This window comes from Mustela nivalis (genome assembly GCF_964662115.1).
Source record: "Mustela nivalis genome assembly, chromosome: 10".
NCBI classification, from domain to species: domain Eukaryota; kingdom Metazoa; phylum Chordata; class Mammalia; order Carnivora; family Mustelidae; genus Mustela; species Mustela nivalis.
In genome coordinates, this window is record NC_139029.1 from 10,461,553 (window position 1) to 10,475,753 (window position 14,201).

Here is a 14,201-nt window from a genome sequence, read left to right on the forward strand (position 1 = left end):
AGCCGAAGGCAGCGGCTTAACCCACTGAGCCACCCAGGCGCCCCCAAAGATTTTATTTTATTATTATTTTTTAAGATTTTATTTGACAGACAGAGATCACAAGTAGGCAGAGAGGCTGGCAGAGAGAGAGAGAGAGAGAGAGAGAGAGAAGGAAGCAGGCTCCCGGCTGAGCAGAGAGCCCGACGTGGGGCTCGATCCCAGGACCCTGAGATCATGACCTGAGCCGAAGGCAGCGGCTTAACCCACTGAGCCACCCAGGTGCCCCCAAAGATTTTATTTTTAAGTAATCTTTATATCCCACATGGGGCTTGAACTCACCCCCAAATCAAATTTGTATGTTCCACTGACTGAGGCAGCCAGGTGCCCCCAAAATAGTCCTTTTAAAAAGAACTTTTGTTTGGTTCACAGTTGTCACTGTCACTCCACAATTCTTTTGGTTGGGTTTCTTTGATCTCCACTTGAATATAGACAACTTCAAAAATTCCCCGCCGTAATCTTTGGGATCCAATTCCTTTACATAAGGGCACTAGAAGTCAAATTGTAGGAAGTACATTGATTGCTGTTTTGGCAAATGATCTAAAATTATTATTCCTTAATTGTTTCTAATATTGAAAGGTCTTGTTACTTCCATTCTCCTCCCTGAGTCTGGCAGAAAGTGTTATATGTCCTTTGGTCAGCACTGCAATAAACTTGACTGCGTGTTTACAGTTCTTTTGGTTAATATACGCAGAAGTAGAACTGCTGAATAATATGATAATTCAGGTTTTTTGTGGAACTGCCATACTGTTTTTTATAATGTCTATCATTTTATTTTGCTAGCAGCAGTGTGTAAGGGTTCTGATTTCTTTTCATCCTTGTCAGTGTTCTTTATATTGTTTCTCTATAATAGCCATCATGATGAGTGTGAAATAGATCTCATAGTGGTTTTGATTTCAATTTCCCTAATGAGTAGTCATGTTGAGCATCATTTCATGTGCTATTTGGCCATTTGTAATCTTCCTTGGAGAAATGTCTGTTCATAGGTGCCCATTTTTGCATCTGGTTTAAATTTGTTTTTTGTTTTTGTTTTTGGGGTTGTTGTTTTTTTTTGTTTTTTTTTTTTGTTTTTTTTTTTTTTGCTGCTACTATATTGTCATGTTATTTTATTTTATTTTATTTTTTGAGAGAACAAGAGAGAGTATGAGTAAGGGTAGGAGCAGAGAGAGAAGCAGACTTCCCACTAAGCAGGAAGCCTAATGTGGAGCTCAGTCTTGAGACTTCGGGATTATGACCTGAGCTGAAGGCAGACACTTAAGCAGCTGAGCCACCCAGGCACCTCTGTATGGGCATTTTTCTTTTTCTTTTTCTTTTTTTAAGAAAAGATTATTTATTTGACAGAAAGAGAAATCACAAGTAGGCAGAGAGGCAGGGAGAGAGAGAGGGGAAAGCAGGCTCCCCGCTGAGCAGAGAGCCCAGTGTGGGGCTCGATCTCAGGACCCTGAGATCATGACCTGAGCCGAAGGCAGAGGCTTCAACCCACTGAGTCTCCCAGATGCCCCGTCATTTTTCTTTTTTAAAGATTATTTGAGAGAGAGAGTGAGAGAGAGCGAGTCCACAAAGGAGGGAGGGTCAGAGGAAGAAACAGACTCCTGGCTGAGCAAGGAGCCCAGTGCAGGGCTCGGACCCAGGAAGGACCCTGGGATTATGACCTGAGCCGAAGGCAGATGCTTAACCACCTGAGCCACCCAGGCATCCCATATAAAGTAATATATTATTATGAAGGAAGAGCTGTTGCTTTAAAGGATCCCACATATGAATTAGATCTTAAAATTAGCATATTGCTTTTGAAAAAGAAGGGAAAGCAGTCAGATAACGTAGGCAGGGTTTTTCAACCTTGGCACTGTTCACAGATAATCCTTTTTCCTGGTGCTCTCCTATGCTCTGTAGGATGTCTAAGAGCATCCCTGGCCTCTCTTCACTAGGTGGAAGTAAGTCACCCCCACCCACAGTTATGACGGCCAGAAGTGTCCCGTGGTAAAGGGCAAATATAATAGGATGCATGAAATGCAAGATGTGTTTTTGTTTTTACAGATACCCATGATTTTTCACTCAGGTTATTAGTGTAACATTCTGAAACCTTAGAACAGCCACTAGTGTTCTTGCATAATTAATGAAACATTAAAGAAAGAAATAAGCTTGCAGTTTGCACCAAAGTAATATTTTGTCAGAAATTTTCATTTTATTCTTAAATACTGAGTTCAGTTAGTACCTTCATTTTACTGAACTTGGTGTACTTTCCTAAGTATTAATTTCAGTAACTTTCACTATTCAAGTCTGTAATTTCTTATAGGCACATCATATCGGTTCTCTGTTTGCAGAGGTGAATTCATTATTGGCCTTTCAGGATGGTGGTAAATGAGTAGTGACAGTACATGGTGAAGGGGTAGGAGATAGACATTGTAATACAAGTGAGAAGTCAGAGAATGTTGTGAGGTGGGGTGGGGATGTCCAGCTACAGGGAAAGTTAACATTGGAGCTAATTCTCAGAGACAGGACAGGCAAGGAGGGACAGAAAGGTCTCTTCTATAGGAATGGGTATGGGCAAGAGCTCTTTACCTGCTTGCTATATGCTAGGCAAAGTGCTTAAGCATTTTATAATCACTAACCTATTAAATCTTTGCCACATCTCTCCCAAGTATTATCACCGTTTACATTACAAGAAAATTAAGGAATAGGGAGTAATTTAACCCAGGACTTATGTCTAAAAAAGAAGATGTCCATGATTAGAAACTGATCTGTTGCTCTTTAAAAAAAAGTTATTTTTAAGTAATCTCTACATCCAACGTGGGTCTCAGACTCACAACCCTGAGATCAGGAGTCCGAGGTTTTACTGCCAGCCAGGCACCCCCTGATATATTGCTCTTATGTGGATAGATCGTTAGTGGGTGGTGGGTGGAGTAAGAAGGTCAAGACAAGGGAATGAGAAGGAGTAGATAGAAAATTAGTTTGGGGCCAAGTTGTTAAGGGTCTTCTCTCTCTTGTGGAAGAGTGTGGACTTTACCCTGCATGCATTTGAGCTGTCAGAAATGAGTGGTTAGAGGTGGGTAGTGGCTCATAGAACCTAGTGTTGGCAGGACCTTTAAACGTCATAAGATCTGGTAATTCACTAGAGAAGTTAAAGTTAAGAGAGACAGAATTAGGTTTCTTATTCTAGACCACACAGCTGAGTATTTCCTTCCTCATTTTCTTGTAAGTAACAGTTATAGTTCAGAGGTTAATTCATAGGTTACGTTAGAAGTGGTATAGAGTTGAAAATGGAAGTGGAATCTCATCAGATTGTCTATTGAACTATTGTTTTTTTTTTTGTTTTTTTTTTTGCTTTCTGAGCTTAGGATCCCTTTATCTGATTAAATTATGAGCTTTAGTTTATTGTAAGTAATATCTATAGACACTTGCCATATTAGAAGTTAACTTTTAATTTGAAATTTTTGTTTATTCTGATATGACTCAGTAATTTGTATTTGTGTTTTCTTTTTAAGACTTATTTATTAGTAAAAAAAAATTTAAAGATTTTATTTATTTATCAGAACGTGCGTGAGCTCGAGCAGGGGAGGACGGGGATGGGGGTCAGAGAGAAGACTCCCCACTGAGCAGGGAGCCCAGTGTAGGAGTCAATCCCAGGACTCTGGGGTCATGACCTGAGCCAAAGGCAGACACTTAATTGACTGAACTGCCCAGGCGCCCCGTCCTTCAGCAATTTGAGATAAAATCATTTTATTTTTTTTAGATTATTTATTTGAGAGGGAGAGAGTGCACCAGGGGCAGAGGGAGAGACTGTCAAGCGGACTCTGCTGAGCGTGGAGCCAGATGTGGAACTTGATCTCTCAGCCCTGAAATGATGACCTTAGCGGGACCAAAAGTCAGACACTTAACTGACTGAGCCACCCAGGTGCCCTGAGTAGAAAATCAATTAAAAATATTTGGGATACCTGGATGGCTCAGTCTGTTAGGTGTCCAGCTCTCTATCTCAGCTTGATCTCAGGCCTATTAGTTCAGGCCTTGCTTTGGAGCCTATTAAAAAAAAAAAAAACAATTAGGGCGCCTGGGTGGCTCAATTGGTTAAGCAACTGCCTTCAGCTCAGGTCTTGATCCTGGAGTCCTGGGATCCCAGCTCCGTGGGGAGTCTGCTTTTTCCTCTCACCTTCTTCCCTCTCATGCTCTCTCTCTCTCTCAAATAAATAAACGAAAAAAATTTTTTTTTTAAGATTTTATTTATTTGACAGACAGAGATCACAAGTAGGCAGAGAGGCAGGCAGAGAGAGAGAGGAGAAAGCAGGCTCCCTGCCGAGCAGAGAGCCCGATATGGGGCTCGATCCCAGGACCCTGGGATCATGACCTGAGCTGAAGGCAGAGGCTTTAACCCACTGAGCCACCCAGGTGCCCTAAACGAAATCTTTTTTTTAAAAAAATCAGTTTTTTAAATTGGGCAGTGCCAGACCAGAAGATTTTAGGAGTGCTCTTGAGAGAGAGAGAGAGAGAGCGAGAGCGCGCACAGGAGCGTGCCAGGGGAGGTGCACAGAGGGAGAATTGCAAGCAGACTCTATGCTGCTAAGTGCGGAACTGGGCACAGGACTCGATTCCATGACCCTAAGATCACAGCCTGAGCCAAAATCAGGAGTCAGACTCTCAACTGACTGAGCCACCCAGGTGCCTCAGGTTTCCTTTCTTAACTTGAGGCATGTATAGGCTTGATTTTTGCTTTGCTTACATAGCCTTCTCAGGTATTAGAACCACCTCAGTCTAATGGCCTCCTTGTTTAATTTAACATCTCTCCTCCCCTGGCCCCTACCTTTGGTCATCCTCATACACAAGAGAGTAACCAAAAATTTGGTATTAGTGCCACTCTCACTAAAACTCATGAGTTGTGATGTCAAGTCTGTGAAAGAATTGTTTTTTGCTGTCCATTTTGTGCATCTTACTTCTGTTTCTTCAAGCACAGCAGGGCCATCTGATGTGCTTCTGATGGCTACAAACACAAATTTAAGACCCTTGAGACAAGGTAGCCCACTAGGGAGATGATAGTAATGACCGTCAGCTGCATAGTGCCGAGACTGCAGTATGCTCCTTAGGACCCCTGTGAACCAAGCCAGTTGAAGTCAAGTAAGTAAAGGACATACCTGAAGGGGCGTCAGCCTGTTTTAGTGAGGTAGCCTGTTTGTTAATTTCTTACATGTGCTGTGCTACCAGAGCTGTTGATCCAGGTACAGCAGGAAGTATTTGCAATGATAACACTGTTCAGCCAGTAAGTAATCTAAAGCAGTTCCGGGGGCGTCTGGGTGGCTCAGAGTTAGTTAAGCTTCTGCCTTTGGCTCAAGTCATGATCCCAGGGTGCCAGGATCAAGCCCTGTGTCTGACTCCCTGCTCAGCAGGGAGTCTGCTTCTCCCTCTGCTTCTCTGCTCACTCAGGCGCTTATATATACGTGCTCTCTTGCTCTCAAATAGATAAATAAAATCTTTTTTTAAAAGGGGGGGTGGGGGAAGCAATTCTCTGATCTAAAACTACCCTAGCAAGAAATTGTAGGGAATTCTGTTGTGCAGCTGAGGCCTTAGCGATAGATTAAGTGACAGTTGTCAGAGTTAAGGAACATTTTTTTCCTGTGCATTAACTGAGAGAAAAGCAAAAGGCAAGAAAAGGCAAAAGGAATAAAGGTTTCATATTGGAGGTGAAGATCTTCATCCCTGATTTTGGGGGAGCTGTTTACCTCAACATGATGTCTGCTTCTGGAGAGGAACCAATTTTAGATTTTCAGCTGGTATGATACAACTTTTTTAAAACCAAAAATAGTGAGACTAGTGGCATTGTGTTATGTATTTATTTTTGCTGATCTCTTTAAAGTCTGGTTTAATTAGATAGCTAGATTCTCGTAATTGCTCCTATATTCAGACTGTCATTATAGTGTGTGTGTGTGTGTGTGTGTGTGTGACGTGTATGAAGAATTGGCCTCACACAGATACGTAGCTGAAATGAGGACCTCACAGACCTCCTGAAAGGACTTTGGTCCTGGAAGGTCCGTGAAGCCACAGTTAGAGAACTCCTGCACAAAAAAGAGGGTTATCTTGAAAATTGGGACCTGTAAGAAATTGGATAGAGAGGAGTTATTACCTGGTGTGGTGATACATTCCATTTAAGAAATTACATGATTTTCTCCCGATTTAATGGAAATATGAAGACAATGGGGCATGTTTTGAGTTGCCGAAGCCTGATGGAAAAATCTGCATTTTGCATCTTTTTTCTCTCTTCACTGAAGCTTATATAAGATGTAGAGAGAAAATTATTAGCTACCTGTTAGAAGAGAGGTGGTTGGAAAATTGTCTTTTGAGATTCTGCTTTTTTAAAAGATAATTTTAAATAATAAGCCTCTAATATTTTAAGGAAAACATACTTCTATCAGTTTCTGTGGCTGACAAACCCAGTTTTCAGTGATGAGATGAGTTGTGCAATGCTTTATGAAAAGATTGTATCTGCTTTTAACAAATGGGCCCTCTTAACTTTTAATTGCAAAGTTTCCTAGTTGCTTTAATTGTTCCTTTATCCTTTTATGTCAGATTTTTGTTTCTCAACTTGGTTGAGATGCATTTCAGTCTTTCAGCTTTAAAAAAGCAAATATTCATCATAATCAAATGTTTACAGGGATACAGGTGTTAATGTCTATAATTGGATGCTACTCTTGTGTGAACAAATTTAGCCCTGAGTCATCTTATAAATAGCATGCCCGGTGCCTTGACATTTTCAGTGTGAGGAGTCAACTGCTTGCTGTAGTTCTGTGTAGTTGATTATTTGACACTATAATTTTGGGGTGAGAGAATCCTGGCATCCTAATTTCTGTTCTCTTATCAAAATTGTTATGTAGAATTTCCTGAGCTACCCTTGGCAGGAGGGCCTTGTTCCTTACCCTGGCGGCCTGGGCTCTTGTAGACCATGGCAAGAGTAGACCTGGAGATGGGGACTCTAGAGCTGCAGGTGCCTTTCCCTGTGGCCAGAGGAATGGTTCACTGATTCAGACACTTGCACTGGAGCGGGGAGCTGGTCCAGTTGTGGGGCCCAGGGCATTAGGGTCCCAGCGGGGCTCAGGGAGGTGGGCTTCTCCCCAGGCTGTGGCTGCCGTGCAGAAGACAGGGAGCCCCTGCCAAAGGTTCTCATCAGGCACTGACCAGTATCCTCCATGTAGTTCTGTTGGGAGGCCACCTGGTCTCCTGTACTCCTCATTGCTCAGACAATTGCATGGCAAGCTCAGGTGCCCTTTAGTACAGCTATATGTGTATTCCTTTTTTAAATTTTTAAAAAAGATTTATTAGAGAAAGAGAGTGTGAGTGGGAGGAGGGACAGAGAGAGAATCTTCAAGCAGACTACCCATGGAGCCCCATGTAGGGCTTGATCTCATGACCATGAGATCATGACCTGAGCCAAAATCAAGAGTTGGATGCTTAACGGACTGAGCCACCCAGGCACGCCTATGTTTATTCCTTTTTATCTGCTTGCTAATAAATTGCCTTTTTGTAACTTCTGCATTTTATTTTCCCTTTTATTAGTAAAATGTGGTTCCTATAAAATAAAGCTATTTACCATTTTAAAAAAGAATTGTTAAGTAACTACTTGCTTATTATATTTTTCCATTATGGGAATTTCTATAAGATCTGCCCCTTAGGGGCGCCTGGGTGGCTCAGTGGGTAAAGCTTCTGCCTTTGGCTTGGGTCATGGTCTCAGGGTCCTGGGATTGAGCCCCACATAGGACTCTCTGCTCAGCCTCTGTCTACTTGTGATCTCTGTCTGTCGAATACATAAAATCTCCCCCCCCCCAAAAAAAATCTGCCTCTTAGTTTTCTTGGTAATTTTTTTTTTTTTTTTAAAGATTGTATTTATTTCAGAGAGAGCGCATGAATGGGGGAACCCAGCCCAGGGCTTGATCCCAGGACCCTTCGTTGTGTGCTTGCTCTCCCTTTTCCCCAAGATTTTATTTATTTAGGTGACAGAGAGATCACAAGTATGCAGAGTAGCAGGCAGATGTTGGGGGGTGGGAGGAGAAGAAGGCTCCCAGCTGAGCAATCCCAGGACCCTGAGACCGGTGACCTGAGATGAAGGCAGAGGCTTTAACCCACTGAGCCACCCAGGCGCCCTGAAAAAAGGAATTTTTAAAAATTAAAAGTCACATGGCTCTTCTGGGCACTTGGGCTTTCTGTCAGTTTAACAGGACTGAGAAGTATTTGGGGATCTGGATTTAGGCCCCCATTTTGATTTATGATCTTTAAATCTGTAATACATTTGATACACTACATAGGGAAATGCACATTGCAGTTAGGTTAGCATATTGAAATGTGAACTCAGAAGTTGAGTCATTTTATCATTTTGTAATTCATTTTTAAAACCTTTTCCCCTTTGGGGTGCCTGGGTGGCTCAGTTAAGCTTTGGACTCTTGATTTTGGTTTGGGTCATGATGTCAGGGTAGTAAATCGAGCCTCATGTGGGGCTGTGTGTGTGCTCAATATAGAGTCTGCTTGTCCCTCTCCCTTCCCTCTCTGCCCCTCCCCTCCCCAATAAATAAATAGATAGATAGATAGATAGATATCTTATTAGTGTGGTAGTAGGGAATTCACCAAGAGTGCAGTGGCATTTATAACAAATTTAATTTGTTAACTTTTTTTTTTTTTAAAGATTTTATTTATTAGATAGAGTGAGCGCACCAGCTGGGGGAGGTGCAGAGGGAGAAGCAGACTCCCTGCTGAGTGGGAGCCTGACTCAAGGCTTGATTCCAGGACCCTGCGATCTCGACCTGAACCCAAGTCAGAGGCTTAAACTGAGCCATCCAGGCGCCACAAAATCACTGTTAACTATTGATTGGTTTCCGTCTCCGTGTTTTGTTTTGTTTTTTTCTTAAGATTATTTATTTGAGAAAGAGTGGGGTTGGGGAGTGGGCGTGAGCACATGAGAGGGAGGAGAGAAGCAGGCTCTCCGCTGAGCAGGGAGCCCGATGGAGCGCTCATTCCGAGGACTTCCAGGATCATGACCTGAGCCAGAGGCGGTTGCTTCACTGACTGAGCCACCCACGTGCCCCTCACCTTCTCCACCTTCATGACACACACTTGATACGGAACTTGGTGTTTTTTGCCTCACTGATTCTTTCAGTAGCAGAAATTCTGCTCTTGCCCATATTTTCTTTACCCGTTGCTGCTAAGGAGTTTGGTATTTATAATATTGGCAGTATTGTAATGAGAGGAATTTCCTTAATGGTATTTTGTGAGTCATTGGAATTAAGTTGATAGTCCTATAACATATTCTATACTGTAATCATATGGTGGCTTTGCCAATAATCTTGTATTACTTGGAGGACTTAATACTTATAACAAGGATTTTTCCCCTTCTGTGCTAAACATAGTTAATTTTATTAAACCCTTATTTCGAATGAACATAGTATCCTGTTCACCTAGTGCTGGTAACACTCCCTTTACTTGAGTGATATAGAAAAAAAATTTTTTTTTAAGATTTTATTTATTTGTTTGTCAGAGAGAGAAAGCACGCAAGCAGGCAGAGAGGCAGGCAGAGGCGTAGAGAGAGGCAGGCTCCCTGCTGAGCAAGGAGCCCAATGTGGGACTCGATCCCAGGACCTTGGGATCATGACCTGAGACGAAGGCAGCGGCTTAACCCGCTGAGCCACCCAGGCGTCCCTAGAAAAAAAATTTTTAAAGAGAAAACCAATGCCTAAGCATGTATAGGAGGCCTTGCAGTGACAATCTGTGGTCCTATCTGAAGGCTTCTATCCCAAGTTGTATTTTGTAACTCACATATGACCTTTTGGATCTTACTAGTATAGGTTTATTTCTCTATGTTTCAAGCTTCAGAGAGCTCTGATAACCTTGTGACGTTTTCATCTTTTGCCCTAGCATGTGAGAGCTCAATAAAAATGCTGTGTAAATTCTTAGTTATAATACCCTGTTTTCTTATAGTATTTTTTAAAAAGCAGTGGCAAATTTGCCTTAATTTGTTGAGTTGGATTTATTTATCTGGCTGTCTTAGAGATTATCTTGGCTATGAGAGCTGTTGTTAGCTCAAATGACAAAAACTGTCAGGTCTTCCCTCTATAATGTATGCTTAAAGTGGATTAAACCACCTCCTCTCAGGTCCCCTCACCCCTGGAGTTATTTGCTTAAAAGATAAGCCTTCCACAGCAGGGAGGGGAAAGTGTGAAGCAAAATTTCAGAAACCTGTAAATAAATGACAGACCTTGTAAATAGCTTTTTATTAATATATTTGAGAATGTGAAAACAGAACAAAACCGTGGCAGTCCTTGCACATTTGGTACTAAAAAGAGACTTTCCTATTTTTCATGTAGTTCTTAGGCATAATAAACTTGTTTAAATATATCTCTCTCTTATATGAACAGGTATAATATTTTCTTGTCTTTCAACCGTCTCTCCCTTCAAGGATTCTATCAAACTGAAGAGTAATAAATTCTCAATTTCATTGACTCATTTCCCACATTGCTCACAGAGAAAAGAGCCTAAATCAGCAACACTTGAGCCACTTACATAATACTTCCTCATTAGTCCCTCAAATACTTAAAAGTTAAAATTACTTAGGAAATTATTTTGGATATTTTTGTTTTCCTCAAAATTGACACATCCCTGAGATGATTGTGGCGGTGGCGGCAGCATTCGCAGTAAGAGTAACAGAGCAATGCCACTTCATTTCCTGATGGCTGTCTACTCCAAACTCCTCAGACCTGTGGGTTATTTTATTTAATTCATGACCCTGCAAGATAGGTGCTTTTATTATTTCCATTTAATAGCTGTGGAAATTGAGGCTTATTAGCAAGAGGTTAAGTTACTTGTCCAAGGATACGTGCTGTACATCTAAGTCAAAATTTGAATTGAGGTCTCTGAATCCAAAACCATTATTACCATTATTCTTTTATTATTACTGTTCAGTGATTGCATTTATTAGTCCTACTTGATTTGGAAAAAGTTGTTCCCATTTTGTACAGAATGAAACATTTTCTTTAGGGGGCATGTAGTGGTAGAAGATCAACACTTTTGCTCCCTTAGGCTGTTGTTTTCTCTGTTGGAAGGCAGGAGTGTGAAGTAGATGTGGAGAGGGGAGGGCAGCTAGAAATCCCAGAAATATAGATGATTGCTTCTAATTTTTTCTACTTGTTGATTTTAAGAAGTTTCACGTGCTGCTCATTTCTCTGGTTTGTCTTCGTTTACCGTTCCGCAGCACTGATTCCAGCAGCAGTTCAAGTGATGACTCTCCTGCCCGATCGGTTCAGTCAGCAGCCGTCCCAGCACCCACTTCCCAGTTGCTTTCATCCCTGGAAAAAGATGAGCCCCGTAAAAGTTTCGGGATCAAGGTTCAGAATCTTCCAGTACGCTCTACAGGTAACAATTTGTACCGCCGTAGTTTGCTCTCTGCTACAACTGGAGGGAATGGGAGACGGAGCACCTTAAGGTCTGTGCTGGGACAAGCTTCCTTCTTGTGGCGCATTAATGTATAATGCCCTGTGAGGAAAAGCAAGCAATGACGGTAACTTTATGAAGGTGGCATGTTACTTGTATTTACTGTGTACACATACATATACACATATATATTATTATACACGCTGTACATACATACACGAAGACTGTATGGTGCATGTTTTGTAAAGAAAGCATGTTTTTTTTTTTTTTTAAATACGCTGTCTAGGTTAAATATTTTGATATTAAGGGAAATTTGATACGATGAAATTATAGGAATAATATTTTCATTTACATTTATTATATTGTCCTGGAGTCCTATGTTCTGTGAGAAAACTTTGAACTATGATAGGAAACCCGCTTCGAAATACTATGATAGGAAACCCACTTCGAAATACTAACATTTTAAATGAGGAAAATCATGAGTAATGGAAAAGTCTGGTTAAAAGCTCTACTGAAGTCTTTTTTACTCTTAATATTTTAAATTGACAGTTATATAATGTCTATATACTGTACTGTCATTGCTTACATTAGGCATATTGAGTATGTAAACAACTGTTACTAGATGGTCAAACCAACAGAGACCAAACTTAGTACTTCTTAGCTAAGTGCATTTTAGTGACTACTTAAATTATTCATTAAAGCAGCCTCTAAAACCTACATAAACCAGGTTTGTGAATAGAATTGTTGAGGGACAAATGTTGGTGAGCTTTTGATTTAGAATTTAGTTGTTTAGGAGTGGATGGAGGTAAAATTTGCTTGTCTTTCTGTACAGTTTTAATTTTTATAATGAAAGAAATTAACAGAAGACCCCTCTAGATGGTTTGATTCAGCTGTAGAAAACCTTAGGGTTGTTAGCATTGTTAAATGCTGCTTTCCACACAATTTTATCATTGACATGGTGCTTAGAAAGCTAGAAATACAGCTTTCTTTCTCATGTCTTTAAAGTTTTATGTATGTATGTATATATACGTGTATATAAAATTTTTATTTTGGAAGTTTTAAACCTAGCCAAAAGTAGTAGTAGCAGAGTGAATGCCCCTTACTCCATACCCCAGATTTAAAAATTGTCACTGTCTTCCAGACTTGGCTTTATCTAATGTTTCCACTTTCCTTCCTTCCTGTTTTTGTTGTGTTTTTTTAAAAGTGAATTACATTGTTTCATATCGAATTAAAGATACATAAATTCTTTGTTGTTGTCTGTAGTAGGAGGGTGGTTTTTCTGCATAGCCGCAATGTCATTCTTACCTAACAAATAACCAGTGATATTTTCCGATACTCAGTTTATTTTCACAATTGTACAGGAGTCTCTAAAATGTGATTTTTAGGGTTATTTTATTTGAAAGAGAAATGTTTTAATGCTAACAAAATTTAGGTCAAAAATCAAGCTAAAGATTTCATAGCTTGCTTACTGAGTTGTAACTAAATTAGAAAAATAAGCACCTTGTTTTTTTGGGGGGGGATTTAGATACAAGCCTTAAAGATGGCCTTTTCCATGAATTTAAGAAATTTGGAAAGGTGACTTCAGTGCAGATCCATGGAGCTTCAGAAGAGAGGTATGGTCTGGTATTCTTTCGGCAGCAAGAGGACCAAGAAAAAGCACTGACTGCATCAAAAGGAAAACTTTTCTTTGGCATGCAGATTGAAGTAACAGCATGGATAGGGCCAGGTAAGAGAAAGGAGGCTAATTTTTAGTGTAATTTGTATTTCAGCTTGTGAAAAGGCAGCATCTTATCCTGAATCTGGATGCTTTATTTATTGACATACTTCCAGTGACTTCTGTTTTAAAGACTGGGTACATTGGTTCAAGTTAATAAAATTATGTTTTGGTTAGGGAGGGTGAAGATAGTTCTGTTCCTGTGATGGAGAAATGCTGACTTTGAAGAGTCTGAAAGACTGAGTTTTAGCCCTTTGTTGAGTCCTGCCTTCCCAAAAGGATTGAGTTGATTGACATAAGGATATCGTTCTTAGGAGAATGACATCAGAATTACCTTGAATTAGAAAACAGACTACTTGTTACACTGATTTGATGGACTAGTTAGACCAGTTTTATTTCTGTTATGCCCAGCACAAATTGGATCTGTTGTTCTAGTTTCCATGACCTTCCATGACCCTGAGAAATAGTGACAAAGAAAATCAGGGCTAGGTCTTAGGAGTGTGACCCATTGAGAGTTTCAAGGGGACATTTTATTAGTTTGAACCTACCTGTAAGACCTGTCATAAGGTAGGAAGTCTTCTGAGGTGTCGCCTGGATCAGTGTTTCTCCCGTTTGAGAACCACCTGTGGTGCTTGTTTAAAAGGCACACTCTTTCCCCCATCCCTGCTCAATGGTTCAGAATTCACATACTCAAGTCTGGGAACCCCTGACTTAAGGCAACATTGTGAGTAAATGTGTGGAGGAGTAAACAGAAGTGTTTAAGTTATGCAGTCACATTATGTAACTGAGACCAATTTTTAAGACTAAGTGTTTGAGGGGCACTTGGCTGGCTCAGTCCGTGGAGCGTGCGGCCCTTGATCTCAGGGATGTGTGTTCGAGCCACATGTTGGGTGTAGAACTACTTTTTAAAAAAGAAAGAAAGATTCTGAGTGGAATTTATAAGGTAAACATAGCTCATTCTCTTGGAATATTCATTTATTTGGCAATTAAGAGGGAAAAAATAGAATTTCCCTGAAAAGAATGTGTAAATGTTATTTGTATATATTAAAATAAGCACAGA

The 14,201-nt window shown here is 40.6% G+C and overlaps 1 protein-coding gene across 3 annotated transcripts in view; it reads left to right on the forward strand.

Moving 5' to 3' along the window:
• SPEN (spen family transcriptional repressor) overlaps nt 1-14,201 on the forward strand; it is a 99,668-nt gene that overhangs the window by 56,161 nt on the left and 29,306 nt on the right. For all 3 annotated transcript variants that reach the window (XM_082685427.1, XM_082685429.1, XM_082685428.1), the window contains 2 exons: nt 11,249-11,409; nt 12,953-13,153. In XM_082685427.1, the coding sequence (XP_082541553.1) occupies nt 11,249-11,409; nt 12,953-13,153 (362 nt within the window). The remainder of the gene's footprint in view (nt 1-11,248; nt 11,410-12,952; nt 13,154-14,201) is intronic.